Source organism: Anabrus simplex, chromosome 5 (genome assembly GCF_040414725.1).
Source record: "Anabrus simplex isolate iqAnaSimp1 chromosome 5, ASM4041472v1, whole genome shotgun sequence".
NCBI classification, from domain to species: Eukaryota; Metazoa; Arthropoda; class Insecta; order Orthoptera; family Tettigoniidae; genus Anabrus; species Anabrus simplex.
The window spans coordinates 61,830,827-61,853,213 of record NC_090269.1 but is presented as its reverse complement, the minus strand read 5'-3'; the positions used below and the strand labels follow the sequence as shown (position 1 = coordinate 61,853,213).

Sequence of the window (22,387 nt, the reverse complement as noted above, 5' to 3'; positions counted from 1 at the left end):
ACACTGCAATTTACATATGTTGTTCACCTCCCGACATGCACTGCAACACAATTAATCAAAGACAATGCACACATGTCGTAAATAATGTTTAATTGTTTATCCACTACTCTCTTCGTAAAGAGTTTTAAATGATGGACATCCCAATTCATGCATGTCAATAATTTCACACGATGATGGTAGATACTCATGCAACCATTCCTTTTTTCACAACCCTTATAAAAAAACAAGATTTGCTCTTGACTAATGAGGGTTCATGATTAAAGATAGAAAGCGATAAGGTATTTCTTGTCCAACCACTGCAGACCTATTTTTTTCAGTGCACTGAGTCTGCTTTTCGTCTTCATCTGTTTGCAAACAGGAAAGGAAAGGTGGGCTAAATACTAAACTGACGAGTTTTGGCGTCCACAACAGTGTGCAATCCAACACAGCTACATCTCTGAACACAAATTAGTTGCCGTATACTTTGAAGCCTTGTCCATAAACTATTAATGTTCTTGTCATGTTGGAATGAAGCGCTCTACTCTCTATCACATTGTCTCAGAGACTAAAGAAAAATTCTCTCATATCATCCATAAAGGCATGAGTTTACTAGAGTCGACGCCATCACTGCATGTTAAAAGCAGAATAATCTCAGTATGGCACGTGCTCAGTCCCATCGGAGACAGTCTGTCGGATGGAGGCGAAAAGCCTTAAGCATAAGATCACGTCGTCATAGTTATGGATGTTCAGACTTGTTCGTCACTGTCGGACGGAGACATAAAGCTATTTACCCCCTCTAATAGGAGGAACAAAATGGTAACGGCAATGTGATCTGACCGTAAACCAGCGCTCTGTGTATTTAGGCCCCTCCAAGATGACGACGGAAAGGGCATCTGGCCATAAAACTAGGTTAGGTCATATGTGCCTCACCTGGTGTGAGGATCAAAATGGCGACGGGAAGGTCATCTGTCCGTAAAACTGTGCCCTGCACAGTGAGGCTCCTCCAAAATGGCGTCGGGAAGGTCGTCTGACCGTAAAACTATGCCCTACGTAGTTAGACTCCTCCATGTGGTTAGGTGTGCTCGTTTATGCGAATCCCCACTGCCCTACTACTCAACATGGCGTCGCGAAAAACCCCATTGCCCTATTAATCAATCAATCAATCAATCAATCAATCAATCAATCAATATTGATCTGCATTTAGGGCAGTCGCCCAGGTGGCAGATTCCCTATCTGTTGCTTTCCTAGCCCTTTCGTAAATGATTTCAAATAAATTGGAAATTTATTGAACGTCTCCCTTAGTAAGTTATTCCAATACCAAACTCCCCTTCCTACAAATGAATATTTGCCCCAGTTTGTCCTCTTGAATTCCAACTTTATCTTCATATTGTGATCTTTCCTACTTTTATAAACGCCACTCAAACTTATTCGTCTACTAATGTCATTCCACGCCATCTCTCCGCTGACAGCTCGAAACATACCACTTAGTCGAGCAGCTTTTCTTCTTTCTCTCAATTCTTCCCAACCCAAACTTTGCAACATTTTTGTAACGCTACTCTTTTATCGGAAATCACCCAGAACAAATCGAGCTGCTTTTCTCTGGATTATTTCCAGTTCTTGAATCAGGTAATCCTGGTGAGGGTCCCATACACTGGAACCAGTGGGATGTAGTTGGGGTCTTACCAGAGACTTATATGCCCTATCCTTTACATCCTTAATACAACCCCTAAACACCCTCATAACCATGTGCAGAGATCTGCACCCTTTATTTACAATCCCATTTATGTGATTACCCCAATTAAGATCTTTCCTTATACTGTATTAACACCTAGATACTTACAATGATCCCCAAAAGGAACTTTCACCCCATCAACGCGGTAATTAAAACTAAAAGAAGTTTTCCTATTTGTGAAACTCACAACCTGACTTTTAACCCCGTTTATCAACATACCATTGCCTGCTGTCCATCTCACAACTACTCAAGATGGCGTCGGGAAGGGCATCTAGCCGTAAAAGTGAGTTAGGCCCCTCCATGAGGTTAGGCTTGCTCTCTTACGCGAATCCACATTGCCCAACTACTTAAGTTGGTGTCGCAAGTATCCCCATTGCCCTACTACTCAAGATGGCGTTGGGAAGGGCATATAGCCATTAGTGAAGTTAGGCCCCTCCATGAGGTTAGGGTTCCTCTCTTACGCAAATGCACATTGTGCAACTACATACGATCGCGTCGCGAGAATCCCCATTGCCCTAGTATTCAAGATGCCGTCGGGAAGGTAATCTGCCCGTAAAACTGATGTTACGCCCTCCAACGTGGCGACTGTGAGGCTAGGCATGCTCTCTTATGTAAAATCCATGTCAGGAAGGGCAACTTGCCGTAATAGTGAGGTTAGGCCACTTCAAGATGGCGTCTGTGAGGTTAGGCTCACCCTCTTACGCAAAATCCGCAAATTGGCATAGCCCTACTACTATACTAGGGTCAATGACCTCGGGTCAGAACCCGCATAGTTATAGTACTAGGGGTCAATGACCTCCGATGCTGACTCAGGACAACAAATGCTGACGTCATGATCCAGAACCGGCCTTGCTCTACTACTTAGGAGCAAGTGTTTTTAAGTCTGTTTGCGCTGAGGAAAGTCTTGAGAAGGCGGGAAACCCATAGATGTAGATGGAACACGAATGATTGTATTCATAGGAGTTGAAGCAATCCGGATCAAACGAGCTGAATAATGTGTATGATTGCCGACTGGATATCTATAACGTCCTGAATATTCGTTTGTGATAGATTGTTTCTTTTATATTTCTTCAGCACACTTATGATTTCCCATTTATCATCCAGTGTTTCGGGTTCGGAGATAGACTTGAATTCTGGCAGTGGGGATAACAAGAAATGTCTATCAGCGTCATGATCTAGATTCTAGATTTAACTTCTCGCACATCTCTTCTCATGCTTTACGTTTCTAATTCCTATTGCTATATTCAATGCATCACGAGCACCATTAAACTGGACGAAACTCCACTTCATTAATGAAGAGTTCTGTACCGAAACCCATGACAAATACGGCATTTATCTCTGAAAAACACGACCAACCTTACTGCATGCACGCTTGGTGTGGAAATGAATGTGTTTAAAAACGCCGCCGCTAGCAGCGGGAGCCGCATGTGTTTGCGTAGCAGCTTTTGCGCAGCGAGCAAAAACACTCGCATGTACACTGACTGAGCAAATGTCATGGGATAGCGGTGTACTGATGCGCAGGTGTGTTTTCTGCGGAGCACACGCCCCATGTTCCATCGGCAGTTGTATAGGAGACCTTGTGAGCAGTGACTGTGCATGTGGCAGGTGTAACATGGAACGTCGTCGTGAGCTGACACCGTTCGAACGGGGTATGGTGGTCGGTGCGCGACGGATGGGAAGTGCGATTTCGGAAGTGGTGCGGGAATTCGGTTTCACACGATCAACCGTGTCCAGGGTGTATCGTGTATGGTTGAATGCGGGTGTCACCGTCCACAACAGACGAACGACCGGCCGTCCAGCTACCCTCGATGACCGTGACCGGAGAACATCTGAGACGGATTGTCAGTAGTGATAGACGGGCAACCATGCAACAAATCACGGCTAAATTCAACACAGGCCGTGCTAGACAGGTCTCCCAGTGGACAATCCGTGGGGACATGGGTTCTATGGGGTATGGGAGCCCGCGCCGCACAAGGGAGCCACTGTTAACCCAATGCCATCGAGCATAACGACGCACATTTGTCGCCAGTCATCAGGGATGGGCACTGGAACAATGGCGTAACGTGGTATGGTGGGACGAATCAAGATTTCAACTGCACCATGCCGATGGGAGGCACCGTGTATGACGCAGACCACATAAAGCGATGGGTCCCGCCTGCCTCGAAGGTGTGGTCCAGGGCGCTGGTGTCTCTGTTATGGTCTGGGGTGCATTTTCCTGGTATGGAATGGGCCCCCTAGTTGTTTTGGAAGAGACTTTGAATGGTACGCGGTATGTTGAGCTGCTCGGAGAACATCTTCACCCATTTTTGGCCTTACAGCGCCCAGACGGTTCTGCGGTGTTTCAAGATGATAACGCGCCACCACATGGCTCCCACGTCGCCCGGGATTGGTTCCAGGAACATGCAGCGGAGGTCCAACGACTGTCATGGCCACCCAGGGGCTCCGATATGAACCATATCGAGCATATCTGGGATGTCCTGGAACGCAGGCTCCGTGCCATGGATCCTGCACCCACGAACAGACCAGCATTGGCGACCGCTCTGCAAACGATTTGGTGTCAGCTGCGTCCAGAGGACTACCAGGGACTTGTCGACTCACTTCCACGGCGTCTCACTGCAGTTCGTAGAGCCTGAGGAGGCCCCACACGCTATTAGGTGACTATCCCAGACATTTGCCAAGTCAGTGTAAAGCTGGTAAAGCACAATATAAAACGTGTACCGATTTACTACACGATTCTGCAGCGCGACTAAAAAGCAGCTAAGAAGCGCCGCTAAAAACGCCACTGTGAAAGAAACCTTATTGTGCACAGCGTTTGCACATACTAAGTAACGCTTTATCAAGTCTAGTTTAAAGAAGAACGTGGCCAACGACTATGAATACAAGAAACATTTAAGTCGACTTCACGAATAAGTACAACTTAGTTAATTCGTTCTTATTACAGAATAGCTGAAATACCCGTCGCTGGCAGGTATATTACCGGTACTTAGCATGTGCATGACTTTCTTGTTTTTGTTCACCCTCATGTTGTTCCCCAGATTGTGAGCCACAGAGGTGGGCCTGGCTCTCCATGTCAGCGGCTTGTTATCTAACTTCCCAGCTACTTTCCGTCAATATTCAGGCATGCTGTTTTACTCGAAACGCAGCAATAATCCCATGTTTCGGAGATGATTCCCCTGTGGATGGGGGCGGTAGAATAACACCCACGGTATCCCCTAACTGTCGTAAGAGGCGACTGAGAGAGACCCAGGGGCTCTGAACTTTGGGGCGCGGGTTGGTGACGGGGCCCTTAGCTGAGTCCTGGAGCTGCTTCCACTTACTTGTGTCAGGCTCCTCACCTTCATCTATGCTATCCGACCTCCCTTAGTAAACTCTTGTCCTTTGGCCGATACCTTCATTTTTAGAAATGTCGGGTCCTTTCAATTTTATCTCTCTGTTATATAGAGGATGGTTGCCTAGTCGTACTTCCTCTTAAAACAATCATCATCACCACCTATCGGAGACGAGTGCCAGTAAAAGAGGGAATGGTCAATGTAATGCTATTTTTGATAGTTTTTTTCAGCTTTCAATATTATAGGCCTTCACATTTAGTTTTCTTCTGACTCTGATTTTACCAAACTCCATGGCGCAACAGCCCCGAAGAGCCATGGCCTAACAAGCGATCGCTACTCAACACGAAGACCTGCAGATTGCGAGGTGCCGTGTGGTCAGCACGACGAATCCTCTCGGCCGTAATTCTTGGCTGCCTAGACCCCCTATGGGTGGGGGCGGTAGCATAACAACCACGGTATCCCCTGCCTGTCGTAAGAGGGAACTAAAAGGGACCTCAGGGGCTCTTAACTTGGGAGCGTGGGTTGGCGATCAAGGGCCTTTAGCTGAGTCCTAGCATTCGTTCCACTTACTTGTGCCAGGCTCCTCACTTTCATCTACCCTATCCAACCTCCCTTGGTCAACCCTTGGACTTTTCCGATCCCGACGGTATCAGAGCATTCGAGGCTTAGGGAGTCTTTAACTTTCACGATCATCGTGCCCTTGTCATTCTTTGGCCGATACCTTCATTTCTCGAAGTGTGGGATCCCTTTCATTTTTCTCTCTGATTAATGTTATGTAGAGGATGATCGCCCAATTGTAATTCGTCTTAAAACAATAATCATCACCACCACTTTGCTTCCTAGACCGGACTCTCCTAATATTAGGGCATCTAATATAAAGGGAGTTCATCCATCTTTTGTCTTATTCTTCAAGCGGTCGTTCCCTTACGTTTTATCTCATTTTGTATGACCTTCACAATTAACTTTCTCAATATAGACCGATGACCACGCGGTTTTACACCTTATGAAGACAATCATGACAAAAACCACCACCAGTTAACACGATTGAACAATATTTCCAATTTAGCAATGCTCGGCGTTGATCTGAACTAAGCAATGTAGTCCAAATTCACGAATTCTGTTGTCATTGTGGGTATGGTAAAACTGTATAAACCGAGCTCGATAGCTGCAGTCGTTTAAGTGCGGCCAGTACCCAGTATTCGGGAGATAGTAGGTTCGAACCCCACTGTTGGCAGCCCTGAAAATGGTTTTTCGTGGTTTCCCATTTTCACACCAAGCAAATGCTGGGGCTGTACCTTCATTAAGGCCACGGCCGCTTCCTTCCCACTCCTAGCCCTTCTCTGTCCCATCGTCGCCATAAGACCTATCTGTGTCGGTGCGACGTAAAGCAAGTAGAAAAAAAACTGTATAAGACATATATTATCGGAAATTGTATTATCTCTAACTTTTGTTGTGAGGTTACTTTTTGATAGGACCAATAACATTGGTATTTTAAAATTAAATTTTAGGCTCCTTCCCCTAAACTACCATTTCATCCAGCGTGAATAAAATTATTTACAGCCTAGACTAGACTGTAGTGCCTTATTCCCTGAATTTACATACCGATTTTCATTAAATTCTGTTCACCCATTTTCTCGTGGTTCGGCGATGATATGGACTTAGCAACAAAAATTCGAAGTTCATGAATAGGCCTATCTCTGTTTACAGAGCCGGTACGGTAATCTCTCTATATAAACGGATAACTCCGACTGACCGTAATCAATGCCCACCGAAAACGACGCGATATAAAGAAATGACATTTTGGGGATATATTTATATTACAGTGTAGGTGCTCACTAAGGGAGGATTGTTGGATACCCCGTCGCTAAGGGGATGAAAAGAGGGGTGAACTGTTTAAATGAGTACATCTATGTCTCAAAACTTAACAATTTACATACTTAAAACCTGATATTTGGAACCTACTTTAAAAATAAAGAAACACGTATTTTTTTTTGTTTTCAGAAAATTCCCTTACGGGGGGGGGGGGTGAAAATGGTGAAAAAGTGGTTGAATACCTTTTATCCGGATACTTATATCTCAAAAATGGAAGATTTTACAAACATGAAAACTGGTATTGGTATCTCCTTTAAAAATAAAGAAACAGGCATTTTTTTTGTTTTCGGAAAATCCACGTAAGGGGGGCTTGAAAAGAAGTGAAATAGAGTTTGAAGTATTTTTATTATGATACTTATCTATATAAATCAACTCGTAACGACAGTGTGTCTTTACATTGGCTATTTTGGCGAAATTTTCGTATAGTTATCCGTTTCAGGAGTAATAATGACTATCTGCACGTATGCTGACTTTCGATTCCTGAAAGTCCTAATTTTTAGCCCTCTCCTCAATCTGCCAGATGAGCTGGAAATCCAAATTTGGCAAAATTATAGGTTTTAAGCCTGCAATCGATGGAAATATTCTAATTTTTCACTTTTTACCCCCGGAAAATATCGAAATATGGAGGCAATTTTAACGATGGTTCAGACCTTCCTTTCGAAGTATTTGGTGGTTAAACGGTAAGTCGTATCTCTATCCCTTATGCGTTAGATTGGGTTGTGTTTCTCGAATGAACGTACATTTTGCAGGTTTTACATGCATAATTCATAGTTTGACACACTTATAAAAAGACAGAATCATCAAATTCGGCACGAACATTGGCCCTCCCAGTAGCCATATGTGAGCCAAATCCTATGTTTCTACCTGTCAAGTATCCGAAAAGTAATGCAGTGTGTGAAAACTTTATCCAAATTTCTCCCTATTCAAAGTTTCTAACTCAGTTTAAACAAATGGGAGAATGTCATAGGATCAACCATATGGGCCGCTAAAAGAAGCGTCTTATGGTGCAATCCATGTGTCGATATAACGTACCGTTTAGCAAGAGTTAATCTGTACATGAAGGTCTGCAATATTGTAAACATGCATATACTTTCGTACGACGATCTATATATACGCCTATATTCATTGAAATCGATTTGCAGCGATCTAGAAGGGGTGTGTCTTCTATTATCTAGACTAATATATAAAGAGGTAAAGTCTGTTTGTATATAATGGCTAATCTCAGGAACTACTGGACCGATTCTAAAAATTATTTCCACTAATAGGAAGATACATTATCCTTGAGTGCTATAGGTTATATTTTATATTCAAAACAATTCGGGGTGGGGGTGGGGCGTGCGACGTGAGGAGATATAAAAATACTAGGCTAATATAAGCGAAATATCGAATTTGTCGTACGAGGACGAGATAAAGCTCATTTTAAGCCCATTGACACAATGAACAAAACTCGGTAAGCCCTACGGGCCCGAAAACCATGTTTTAGGCCCTAAAACTAATCGTTATTGAGATGTTGGCACCACAATAGCCCTGCTCTAGGGATCGGATAAAGAAATGAACTGCCGTAACTATGGCAACATCAGCTCCAGTATGCTTACAGCAGCGAGATTATCTACAATATTACCACAAAAACCTAACATGTTACAGACATGAAAATTTGTATTTGGAACCTCCTACAAAATAAAAGAACACAAATTTTTGTTTTCAGAAAATTCACTTAAGGGGCGAGGGATGAAAAGAAGTGAGTAAGGAGTAGAATTCTTTATATGAGGATACATATATCTCAGAAACGGAAGATGTTACAGACGTTAAACTTGGTAGGCCGTACTTGGAATCTCTTTCAAAAATAAGTGAATGCACTTTTTCTGGAAAATCCACTTAAGGGGGTGAAAGATTTTTAAAAAGCGGGTGATAGTTTAAAACGAGTTTCTTTAACTCTTCCACCGGTTTTCCCACACCTGTGGGGTCGCGGGTGCGAACTGTGTCGTACATGTGGAGCTGACGCTGTTTTACGACTGGATGCTCTCCCTGACGGCAACCCTACTTGTAGGGATGTAATTACTATTGCGTATTCCTGTCGTGGTTGGTAATGTGGTGTGTTGAGTGAATATGAAGAAGAGAGTGTTGGGACAAACTCAAACAACCTGTCCTCGAGCCAACGGAGTAGCCTGCTGTGTTGTCAAGGCTGCTTCAAAGCTACTGCCCTGGACTCTGCTACTGCCAATGCTCAACCCCGATCAGTGGAGATGGTAGCCTAATGTTTAGCACATTGAAGTCCGGCTTTGTGGTAATAATAATAATAATTTCGTGTGGCTATTTCTAGCCGAGTGCAGCCCTTGTAAGGCAGACCCTCCGATGAGGGTGGGCGGCATCTGCCATTCGTAGGTAACTGCGTGTTATTGTGGTGGAGGGTAGTGTTATGTGTGGTGTGTGAGTTGCAGGGATGTTGGGGACAGCACAAACACCCAGCCCCCGGGTCATTGGAATTAACCAATGAAGGTTAAAATCCCCGACCCGGCCGGGAATCGAACCCGGGACCCTCTGAACCGGAGGCCAGTACGCTGACCATTCAGCCAACGAGTCGGACGGCTTTGTGGTTAAATGGATAGAATGCTTGTGTTTGGTCCGATTGCTCCGGTTCAATTTTCAGAATCAACCCCCTCATACTGTTAATTCCCCTGGCTTGGTGACTGGGTGTTTATGACGTCTTCGCCGTTCATTTTATCCTCATTAGATCACCAGACAAACCTATACAGGTGCCATGCACCATTCTTCTTCTTCTTCTTAAATTAAAATGTTGAATTTTACAGTGGTCGTATCCATCGTTCACTGGTTAATTAGCTTCCTCAGGAGATCAGTGGTGGTGTCCGACCCATGATCACGGATTCGATTCCAACCAACAAAAGAGAATACTAAACCAGAAAGATTGCATTTCATTTTAGCAGATCTACCTATAAAAATAAAACTGTATTACTCCTATAACAGCAGCCCTGCAGTGTCTTCCTACAAGGATGTAGAAGTAAACGGGAGTGAAATACTAGCACTCTTATCTATATAATTAAGTCAGAAGGATGAGGTGAGGAAGTATATACGATGAGTAACGCAAGGTTGATAGCAGTGACGATCTGACGGACCGAAGCCTAGCAGACCTATCCCCCACGGTCCCCGCGCCTATAAGGCATCCAGCAGCAAGCCGCGCGGGATGAGTCGAGGGGAGAGGGACGAGGGTCTGGGCTGCAATATCAGTCTCCGAAGCCTTGTTCTCAGAAATACGTGCGACGTTTTTTCCTCATTGCTTTCAAAGTTTGTTATTGGAACAATGTGTCAGATGCTTACATTATACTGTGCTTTAGATTTCCATCGTTCGCATTTGAGGTTTGGGCTTCATTAACAGCCTTGGTAGCCCTCAGTATACGCCACTGACATCGACATTGACTGGCAGTAAGAATGGGGTCCTTCTCCAACTCTTGTGTAATTGACATTAGTAAGGAGGGCCTACCATTGTAATGAATAATTCCCTTCTCGATTTGACTGGCTGAAGGCAAGGAAGCATGCAATTTTCTTCAGAACTCCCCTATTCGATTGTGTCTGCATACCGATTTCCATTATAAATGAACGAAAACTCCCCAAATAGATTGTGACCCCACAGTAAACAAGGGGACCTTCTATTATAATGAAAACTTCTCAACTAGACTGAATTGCAGTAGGCAAGTGAGCCTGCCATTATAATTACAACCCTGAAACTCGCACTTTACATTGGAAAGAACGTATGGGGACTTCCCCATGCTGCTTTAGTAAAACGCTAAGAGACATGCAATTTAAAAAAACTTAATTCACTGCGTGTACAGTAATTTACTTCGATATCCGTATGCAATGTAGAATACCGTAGCGAAGCACGGCTACATTTGCTAGTAATGCATAAGACATAAATGATCGGAAATTTAATTATACACAACTTTAGTTATGTAGTATTTATAAATAGGATCACTAATAAGATAGATATTTGAGAATTAAATGTTAGGCCTTCCCCTAAACTACCACTTCGCCCAGCGTGAATAATATTATTTATAAGTTAGCTTAGATTGTAGAGCCTCACTCTCCAACTTTACATACCGATTTTCATTAAATTCTCTTCAGCCATTTTCTCGTGTTGCGCGTGCGTACGTATATACATACAGTACCAGCGATTTGGGGAGGGGGCGTGGGGGGAGGGGCAGTCACCCCTACACTTTCTGGAGAAAACAAATTTTTATTCCATTTTATCAATCAATCAATCAATCAATCTTGATCTGCATTTAGGACAGTCGTCCAGGTGGCAGATATAGTCTCCTGAAACTGGGAATTATAAAAAAAAAGCAATTTGTACAAATTCTGATTTCTTTTCAGATTTTTCTTTAATTTCCTTAAATATTAACAAAAATACTTAACGGAAATACGCACAAAATTTAGTTCGTCGCGGTTAACTACAGCAAGTACAAAGATGGAAACCCGCAGACCTACACCCGTTTATCGCGTGCATCAATCAATCAATCAATCAATCAATCAATCAATCAATCAATCAATCAATCAATCAATCAATCAATCAATACTGATATGCATTTAGGGCAGTCGCCCAGGTGGCACATTCCCTTTCTGTTATTCTCCTAGCCATTTCTTAATGATTGCAAAGAAATTGGAAATTGGTAGTTTAGGGGAAGGCCTAACATTTAATTCTCAAATATCTATCTTATTAGTGATCCTATTTATAAATACTACATAACTAAAGTTATGTATAATTAAATTCCCATCATTTATGTCTTATACATTGGTAAGTTATTCCACTTAAATGGGTGACCTTGGCAAAAATATACCCCTGCTACCCTTTGTCGCAGAACATGCTACACGCTGCTCGACTAAGTGGTATGTTCCGAGCAGCTCGTCTCCTTTCTCCCAAGCCTCCCCAGCCCAAACTTTGCAAAATTTTTGTAATGCTACTCTTTTGTCGGAAAATCACCCAGAACAAATCGAGCTGATTTTCTTTAGTAATCCTGGTGAAGGTCCCATACGCTGGAACCATACTCTAGTTGGGGTCTTAACAGAGACTTATATGCCGTCTCTTTACATCCTTACTTCAACTACAACCCCTAAATACCCTCATAACCATGTGCAGAGATGTGTACCCTTTATTTACAATCCCATTTATGTGATTACCCCAATTAAGATCTTTCCTTATATTAACACCTACATACTTACAATGATCCCCAAAAGGAACTTTCACCCCATCAACGCAGTACCGGTAATTAAAATGGAGAGGACTCACAACCTGACTTTTAACCCCATTTGTCATCATACCATTGCCTACTGTCCATCTCACAACATTATCAAGGTAATTTTGCAGTTTCTCACAATTTGTAACATCTATTGTTCTATAAATCATACACTAAATAATAATAAATTATACAGAATAACATCATTCGCAAGAAGCCTTTTCTCTGATTCTACCTCCGTACTCATATCATTTATATATATAAAAGAAAATCAAAAGGTCCAATAATACCACCTTGATGAATTTCCCTGTTATTTATTGCAGGATCAGATAAAGCTTCGCCTACTCTAATTCTCTGAGATCTATTTTCTAGAAATATAGCCACTCATTCAGTCACACTTTTGTGTAGTCCAATTGCACATATTTTTGCCAGTAGTCTCTCATGATCTACCCCATCAAATGCTTTAGATAGGTCAATCGTGATACAGTCCATTTGACCTCCTGAATCCAAGATATCTGCTATATCTTGCTGGAATCCTACAGGTTGAGCTTCAGCGGAATAACCTATCCTAAACCCGACCTGCCTTCTATAAAATGAGTTATTAATTTTGCAAACATGTCTAATATGATCAGAAAGAATGCTTTCCCAAAGCTTACATGCAATGCATGTCAAACTGACTGGGCTGTAATTTTCAGCTTTATGTCTATCACCCTTGCCTTAATACACAGGGGCTACTATAGCAACTCTCCATTCATTTGGTATAGCTTCTTCATGCAAAAATTAATCAAATAAGTACTTCAGATATGGTACTATATCCCAACCCATTGTCTTTACTATATCCCCAGAAATCTTAACAATTCCAGCTGCTTTTCTAGCTTTCAACTTTTGTATCTTATTGTAGTCTTTATCATAATTAAATTATAATACTTCTTTAGTATTAGTCACCTCCCCTATCTGGACATTATCCTTGTAACCAACAATCTTTACACACTGCTGAATGAATACTTCTGCCTTTTGAAGGTCCTCACATTCACACTCCCCTTATTCATCAATGATTCCTGGAATATCCTTCTTGGAACCTGTTTCTGCCTTAAAGTACCTATACATACCCTTCTATTTTTCACTAACATCCACGGCCTGTTTCCAGTCATTTGACCGGGTCAAGAATGGAATGAATGAAGCCCCGTTCTAGTGGCGAGGACAGGAAATGTGCCGGCTGCCGAAGCCTGTCGCACTCCTCCGGGGCAATGATTAATGACTGACAGATGAAATGAAATTGGAGAGTGTTGCTGGAATGAAAGATGACAGGGGAAACCGGAGTACCCGGAGAAAAACCTGTCCCGCCTCCGCTTTGTCTAGCACAAAACTCACATGGAGTGATTGGGATTTGAACCACGGTATCCAGCGGTGAGAGGCCGGAGCGCTGCTAATAAAATTTGTATAACTGCCAATATTATGCTTGCCATCATGTTATCCTTAGGTGACTTCTTTGATAGATTCAGTTTCCTAGTACGGTAAGTTCATTCAATTTCTCCTTACTTCCACAGCCATTTCGAACTCATAACTTTCCAATCTGCACCTCCTTCTTAGTCTCTCTATTTCTCTGTTAAAATATAGTGAGTAGGTCTTTACCATTCCTTACCACCCTTAAAAGTACAAACCTGTTTTTACATTCCTCAACAATTGCTTTAAATCCATCCCAGAGTCTGTTTACATTTTTATTATCTGACAGTCTCATTCAGTCAATGTGTCTGTTACTTTGTTACTCCATGGCTAAAGGGTCAGCGTGCTAGCCTTCGGTCACAGGGGTCCCGGGTTCGATTCGAGCAGGGTCGGGAATTTTAACCATCATTGGTTAATTTTGCTCACACGGGGGATGGGTGTATTTGTCGTCGTCATCATCATTTCATCCTCATCACAACACGGAGGTCGCCTACGGGAGTCAAATCAAAAGACCTGCACCTGGCGAGCCAAACATGTCCTCGGACACTCCCGGCACTAAAAGCCATACGCCATTTCATTTTTTTTTACTGTGTAGTCAAATACGGTAATAAATGACTTAATTGTATTATCACGCCGTACTTCTATTTAATTGTAATACCGTACATTCATAATTATTGTTTCTTTGGTGAAAGTTTTACTGTATAGCACTATTATTACCGCACTTTAATTTTCAGACTGTCAACCCTCTATCCAAATTCGCTCAGAAATCATAAAAAACTTACCATTTCATAGCAATTTTTTTCAATTTTGATGCCCCCCCCCCGCGGTGTCCCTTCGTGCCCCCAACCCACTTCTAATTCCCAATCGCCGCTACTGCATACAGGCAGAGACGACTGAAAATTAAAAATTGTATTTCCATGTTAATGCGGACACGACCGATACAGAAATACCATTCTGTTTTTAATTCTGAGCAATGTACAGACAAAACTCTTTTTTATTTATAGAAATAACTCGCCGACTATGAATACCGGCCTTATAATTAATTTCTGTTGTTGTCCGGCTCCTAACTAAATGGTCAGCGTCGAGGCCAACCGGGCGAGTTGGCCGTGCGCGTAGAGGCGCGCGGCTGTGAGCTTGCATCCGGGAGATAGTAGGTTCGAATCCCACTATCGGCAGCCCTGAAGATGGTTTTCCGTGGTTTCCCATTTTCACACCAAGCAAATGCTGGGGCTGTACCTTAATTAAGGCCACGGCCGCTTCCTTCCAACTCCTAGGCCTTTCCTATCCCATCGTCGCCATAAGACCTATCTGTGTCGGTGCGACGTAAAGCCCCTAGCAAAAAAAAAAAAAAAAAAAATCCAGCATTAGTGTGACAGAGAGAATTAACGGAAGCATACCAGAACAGATGGCCATACGAAAAACGACTGCCGCGGGACTTACATCCAGTTAATCTCATGACTGTAAATCACAGGATTATGTAACTAACAAGGGGAAGCCAAAGCTATGGGGTCCATGAATGTCCATGAATAACACCGGTATCCCCTACCTGTCGTAAGAGACCACTAAAAGTGGCCCCAGGGGCTCTCAACTTGGGAGCGTGTGTTGGCGACTACGGGGCCCTTAGCTGAGTCCTGACATTGCGTCCACTTACTTGTGCCAGTGAGGCTAAATCTAAATATATGGTAAAGGAGAGAAATGGAAGGAACACTGAAAAACTCCAAGTGGATGGTTACACCTTTGAAGCAGTAGATAGCTTCACATATCTTGGCTCAGTAATAACATCAGAAAATAAAGTTGAGACAGATATTGTAAATCGAATTAAGGCTGCCAACAGATCCTACAGGGCACTGTATCCCCTTCTGAGAAGTAAAAAAAAGCAGGAAATTAAAACTGACTCTCTACAAAACAATAATTAAACCAGTGCTTATGTATGGGAGTGAGGCATGGGTATTGAGTGAGGCCACAGAGAGGAGATTAAATGTGTGGGAAAGGAAAGTACCGAGGAAGATATTTGGACCGGTGAAGGAGGGAGATTTATGGAGAATCAGAACAAATGAAGAAATATATTATTGTATAAGGAGCCGGACTTGGTGACATCAATCAAAATGAGACGAATTGGATGGCTGGGGGATGTACAACAGAGGAGGGAAGACTTCCAAGGAAAGCACTGACAGGACACCCTGGGGGCAGGAGAAGGAGAGGTCGGCCCCGGATGAGATGGCTGGAGGAAGTGGAGACTGATCTGAGGACCGTTGGAGTCAGGAGGTGACGTAGGCGTGCTGAAGACCGGGACGACTGGAGAGCTGTGGTCAAGGAGGCCAAGGTCCTGAAAGGACCGTAGAGCCATGGAGTAAGTAAGTAAACTTGTGCCAGGCTTCTCACTTACACCAATCCCATCCGACCTCCCTGGATCAAATTTTGTTCTTTTCCGAACCCGACAGTATCAGAGTACTCAAGGCCTAGGGCAGGGATGGCGAAGTCATAGTGTTTCAGGTTTAAGAAATAAAAACCGAAAATCTAATTCCATTCGAACGTGCATTATGGCAACACTACAACACTGACAGGTCCGGAAGTAAAGTGAAATAAATGTCAGATGCGGCCGACGAGCCATTCACTCACCCACATCAGTGAATGAGTGAAGTTTGGCTTGTGTGTGGTTGCCAGCATCGCGTAATTATTCTTAGTGAGTAACTATTTATTGTTGTGAACTTTGTAAGATAAATAGTTCCCAAGAAATGATCCCAATTTCGAGATTTGGAGAAACTATCGCACTTTACTTCAAAACCTCATATTGCACAAATGACGGTTTTTTTACTGGTTCGATACTGATAGTTTAGAAATGGAGTTGACTGAATTTTAAGAAAGCATGTATTGGTGAAAAAGTTCGTACAACTTGAAGCATTAATGAAAATCGAGTGTGTTGTTGATGGTGAATACTCTCTCCAGAAGCCGAAGAACTTAACACTTGAACAGTGGAAGGGCCTCCCACAAAAGTTTTCGGCCATGAAGAAACTTGCTACAGCGCTACTTACTTTGTTTGGGTCATCATACGTCACATGTATTTGGTATTTTACAATACACTATATTATGAAACATAATTTGGAATTAGGGATGGAAGTCGCTGGTGGCGGTGGTGAGTGGAGGCGAGAGTTGTATCCATTACAAACGAAAATAACAAGTGGCACAGTAGACAGTTGAAAATAATGATCCAGACCTAAAATGGCACACTTGTTGGAAAAGGTTCGCCATCCCTGGCCTAGGGGGTCTTTCATATTCACGCCCTTCGTGGCCACTCTCTTTCTTTGGCCGATACCTTCATTTTTTGAAGTGTCGGATCCCTTTCATTTTTCTCTCTGATTAGTGTTATATAGAGGATGGTTTAGTTCTACTTCCTCTTAAAACAACAATCGCCGTGCTGCGTGGTCGAGGCGTCTCCGAAAACCGTAAAAGTAGTTAGTGGGATGTAAAACAAATAACATATTTATATCATAAAAAACATTAATCACCACCACCACCACTACTGAAACTCGTCAATAATCAACAGATAGTTTGTCCCATTGACCCTTATTTAACGAAAATATGACCCTAAAATTTAACAGCCTACGGGTATGCGTAGCACAGTTTGAGAACCGCTACCCTAGAGGAAGCACCATAACAACGTACTGTAGACCAAGCAGTGAATGTCAAACTGCAGCTTCAGTTTCATCGTAATCCAAGAAGGAAAACTTTATTTTTTTTTCTATTGGCTTTACGTCGCACCGACACAGATGGGTCTTATGGCGACGATGGGACAGGAAAGGACTAGGACTGGGAAGGAAGCGGCCGTGGCCTTAATTAAGGTACAACCCCAGCATTTACCTGGTGTGAAAATGGGAAACCACGGAAAACCATCTTCAGGGCTGCCGACAGTGGGGCTCGAACCCACGATCTCCCGAATACAGGAAAACTAATTCAGTGATTGATAGTGGTTTAGGGAGTAACACAGAAACTCCAGCACAATCATTTTTGAACTATCGTACATGAAATTGCTGAAATAAAGGTTTGCACTACTGCTTCGTGTGACGTACAAAAAATTCTCTCATATAACAATATTCCACGTGACAACAGGCAAAGTTTCATCCCCGAAAATCTTGATAAATATATGATGATGATATTAATAGTAACATAATTCTTGAATGGAGTAGTGTAAGGAGATTGTGATCTAAACGAAAAATGTAGCTCTTTCAGAATCTTTTTAGGCTATTTCTTGAATTTCAGGGTCTTTTTGAGTATACAGTTCTTGCATTTTGCTGCCTTTTTTAAAAGTGTCTATTCCTTGCACTTCAGTGACTTTTTGCCTGCCTATTTTATATATATTTTAGTACATATAAATTCGCCCGCCTAGATGAAATTCTGAGAACTACTGAAACTGGATATTATGAAAGGCGCTACTCATGGGGCTGGTCCGCGAGGCAAGCAATGGCAAACTACCTTACTCATCATAGCGCCGCCATCGCCTTTTACAGCTTCCCTATAACCGCATACCTTTGGTAGTGCTATCTGAGGATCCAACCAGCCTACGGGGTGAAGACTTAGCACATAACGACACATGTTGGTAAGTTACATAATCTCATAAAAATTCCCTGCACCAACGAATGTTCCCGACTGACACATATCAAAACGAATAAATATCAATACTGCCAAAAATACATAAACATTGCAGGAAATAAGATATAGGCCTACCTTAACGAGTGAGTGGCTGCGTGGTTTGAGTCACATAGCTGTCAACTTGTATTCGGGAGATAGTGGGTTCGAACCCCATTTTCGACAGCCCTACAGATGGTTTCAAATTTTCACACCAGACAAATGCTAGGGCTGTACCTTAATTAAGGCCATGGTCGCTTCCTCCCCGCTCCTAGTCCAGTGCGACGTAAAGAAAATGGAAAAAAAAAAACTTACAGCATGCTTCTCTCAGGATTTTAGCACTGTACACTAGGCCATGACCATAGAGAGGCGGTCCTACCTAAGCTGTCAACACACATTTACTCCTTCCTACTTCCTTAATTCAGCTGTTTATTTCATACCTATAATTTTCATGGGGCTGAAGCCCTTCCTTCCTTGGTGTTTATCTCTGTTCCGTCTCATATCGTAAATACTTAATAACTGCATACGCCTATGTACGGAACCTCAGAGTTGCAAATTGGTTAATAGAGGAGCTACGCTGTGGCTAGAACAATTTTAATTCTTGTAACTTATGAATGAACATGGTTCGCTTCACTTAACAACTACCATCCCCGTTCCAAGACCAGGAACTTTTACGTGTGGAAGAATGTGTCCTGCAGAGATAATGGAATTTTAATACAGCATGACGTTATAAAAGAAAGAAAGAAAGAAAGAAAGAAGGAAAGAAAGAAAGAAAGAAAAATGTGCTTTTTTTAAAATGCTCTGCAACATGCGTATTGATTGTTCTCGCCAGAAATGAGGTCGTCTAAACTCATTAATTATCTCCACATTCCTCTCGGGCAATGATTATAATCTTCTGATGCAAGTCAGCTGAAATACCATCACATGGTATTATTGATCCAGGTGAGTGTACTGCTTTACCAAATCGCCAGCGAAATTGAGCACACAAGTCTCAGGGAAGTAAAATGTCATAAAACCCTGCAGGTACCAAGGAAAGGGATACAAAGGTTGCGTGATTTCACATATCAACACAATGCAGCATGTGAGTGCGTGTTCACATTATATTGATCTCATTGCAGGGGCCCAGACAGAGCAAGCTGAATGCAACAAGTGACTATCTCTCAAAATTATGCCACACACACACACACACACACACACACACACACAGGGTTAATAACCTATAAAATTACAAATTAAATATTTCATAACAAAGTGAGATTTTCATATACAAAAAGCAATATGCTTACCAGTAAGCAGGCGTATATTTACAATCTGATCTTTGTGAGAATAGATTTAGGATGGGTTTTTTCGTTGTGTTGGTAACAACTCCAGTATCTTGCCTTTGAATTTTGCTTGGATGTGACACCGATGCCATGGTTTAATGATTTATTGGGAAAAAAGTATCAGTACTAAGTCACGGTTCCAACAAATGAATCAACAAACACTATTCACATCACCATGCCATTTTATAGGAGGGTAAACAGAAACGTGATCTTTTTGCACAGACACTTCTCAAAACATTCCAACATATTGATGCAGCACGGGTACGTCCTACATCTACCGGGCGCTTTAACTACTATAATAGCGCAATAAACCAAACAGTTTGCCGCATTCTATGAGCGCTGCCTGGTGCTCAGTGCTAACAACTCCACGAGTTTTGGATCAATGCTGAGAATGAGCGGGAAATTCGAGAATAGATTTCTGACATGCATTCCTTTACTCTATGTTCACAGTAACAGATTTTTCTTTCTTCCCCCAAATTTAGGATTTTTACCATGTTTGCAATATTTTCACCATTTAGTGTCTAGGTTGTAGTGATAAGACCTTGCTGGTGCTAACGACAGGTACTGACAAATCTCGGTCTTTTGGCAGCATTTCTCCCTTTATGCGTTAAAATTGTGTACGTTGCTAATCAAGAATGACAATATAATTTGTGGTGTTCGCTTAAGTATACCAAGAAGACATGTTTGGCGATTACAGATTCCCAATTGGGTCTGCTGTTGAACTCGATGGAATATTACTTTCATCGAGTCAAAGGAAGTTTTTTATTTGTGTCATTCTGATCCCCTTTCATTATAGGATACGGTCATTTATCGACGAGTTGGAATTTTTTCTCCTACAGTAACAACAATTAAATTACCACCCCTTTCTACTGGCCGCTACGGGAGGGACGATAGTTAACTTCAAGATTTATGTTCGGTTCCATGGCTAAATGGTTAACATGGGCGCCCGCAGGATCTTTTCCAGGGAGGGGAGCACATTAACAATTTTCTTGAGTATAAAAACGTCAGCAACATTAAATTGTTTACAGAAATCCCGGTTATAACAGATGCTAGATGACTCAGTAAATTCAGTTTATGAAATAATCTGGTATGATAGTAAACAATTGGCGGGCGCCAATGATGGTTACCGTGCTGGCCTTTGGCCATAGGTGTCCCGGTTTCGATTCCCGGGAGGGTCGGGAATTTTGAACATAATTGGATAATTCCACTGGCACGGGGACTGGGTTTATGTGTCGTCTTCACTACCATTTCATCCTTATCACGACTTGCACCTGGCAAGCCGAACTTGTCCCCTGACACTCCCGGCACTAAAAGCCATACGATATTTCATTTTTTTCAACATTTATGTCGTATTAAATTCAATGGAGATTAATCTCCCCTTTTCTTAATCATGTATGCATTCATATTATTTTGACAACAAGTATGCTTCTTTTATGGATTGAAATGAAATGTCGTATGGCTTTTAGTGCCGGGATATCCCAGGACGGGTTCGGCTCGCCAGGTGCAGGTCTTTCTATTTGACACCCGTAAGCGATCTGCGCGTCGTGATGAGGATGAAATGATGATTAAGACAACACATACACCCAGCCCCCGTGCCGTAGGAATTAACCAATTGAGGTTAAAATCTCCGTCCCGGCCGGGAATCGAACCCGGGACCCTCTGAGCCCGTACGCTGACCGTTCAGCCAACGAGTCGGACTTTTATGTATTAATTTTATCAGAGAGGAATTGTTTGGAGGGTATATTTATATGTGGTGTTGCCAACACTGCTCAACCACTGCCGGCAACTGCAAATTTGACTAGATAGTTTATTTTAACAAGGTATGGTTATGTTCATTAGTTTCCATTTCATATTTTGTAATTACGAGTAGAAGTGTAGTTTTATTTTCTTTATAGATCGGTTAAAATGACATATACTTGCCAGTAACGCTGCATATTCATTTATACATCGAAGAAAAATTAATGTTATGGCTTCATCTTGAACTTTTTAATATTCTAGGATGTTCTGGTTCAATTGAATGTACAGTGGACATACTCGGTAATGTCTTATTTATTTATGGTTACAATTTGAACCAGAGACGTTCAAAACTATCCGCTAAACTCATTGTGCTTTAATGAATTAGTATATTTATACGGTACATAATTCAGGATGGATGTTGAGGTATAAATGAGCTGTTATTCAACTCCCCTGTAATTCTCTGGAGTCTGAACCCTTGCTGTTGACAACTGTCTAGAAGATGAACTGTTTAATTTCTGAAAAGGATATTTTTTGAAGCACAACCTTTTGAATCTAAGAGAGCTGACAACTGCAATTTAAATTACAATAGAGTTTTAGACCCAAAACCCACATGCAACACCATCAAACTAAATCTACTATCTTGAAATCTTTACTTTTCATCGTAGATCAGTTATGAAGTATTCCACAGATTTACACAATTTTCAGGATTTTCAAATAATGTGAACGAGACCATGAAAGTACTTTTTTAAACTACAGCAAATTTAACTACAAACCCATCCAAATCAAATCAAATCAAAATCTCTTAATTTGCAAAGGAGGTGTCTACCTTGGTGGCAAATGGTACACTAAAATACATTATTGTCAAGCACTAAATTTTAATTAACAAGAGAAGAAAATTTTCCTAGAATACAATATTATACAATTTACGCTAACAATTTTTTCTATTAAACTCACAGCTCATCCTTAATAAATTTATATTGTTTACAAAATTCTACTTGCAAACATAGTCAACTCATATACAGTACCGTATGTGGAATTACTTCACATAATACTACACAACAGGTATAAGATTAAAATTTACATTGCATTTATTTACATTTTTTTTAC

The 22,387-nt window shown here is 41.9% G+C and overlaps 2 protein-coding genes across 3 annotated transcripts in view; one reads left to right on the top strand and one right to left on the bottom strand.

Moving 5' to 3' along the window:
• tun (tungus) overlaps positions 1 to 19,815 on the bottom strand; it is an 84,351-nt gene extending 64,536 nt beyond the window's left edge. Inside the window, exon 1 of the mRNA XM_067147994.2 lies at positions 19,508 to 19,815. Within this exon, the coding sequence (XP_067004095.2) occupies positions 19,508 to 19,635 (128 nt within the window). The 5' untranslated portion in view covers positions 19,636 to 19,815. The remainder of the gene's footprint in view (positions 1 to 19,507) is intronic.
• A 1,504-nt stretch (positions 19,816 to 21,319) lies between these two features.
• mei-9 (DNA repair endonuclease XPF mei-9) overlaps positions 21,320 to 22,387 on the top strand; it is a 114,399-nt gene continuing 113,331 nt past the window's right edge. The window contains exon 1 of one of the 2 annotated variants that reach the window (XM_067146935.2): positions 21,320 to 21,363. The gene's annotated coding sequence lies outside the window, so the exon portion shown is untranslated. Of the gene's footprint in view, positions 21,364 to 21,470; positions 21,581 to 22,387 lie in introns of those variants that run through there. The other variant, XM_067146936.2, reaches the window with a different exon arrangement.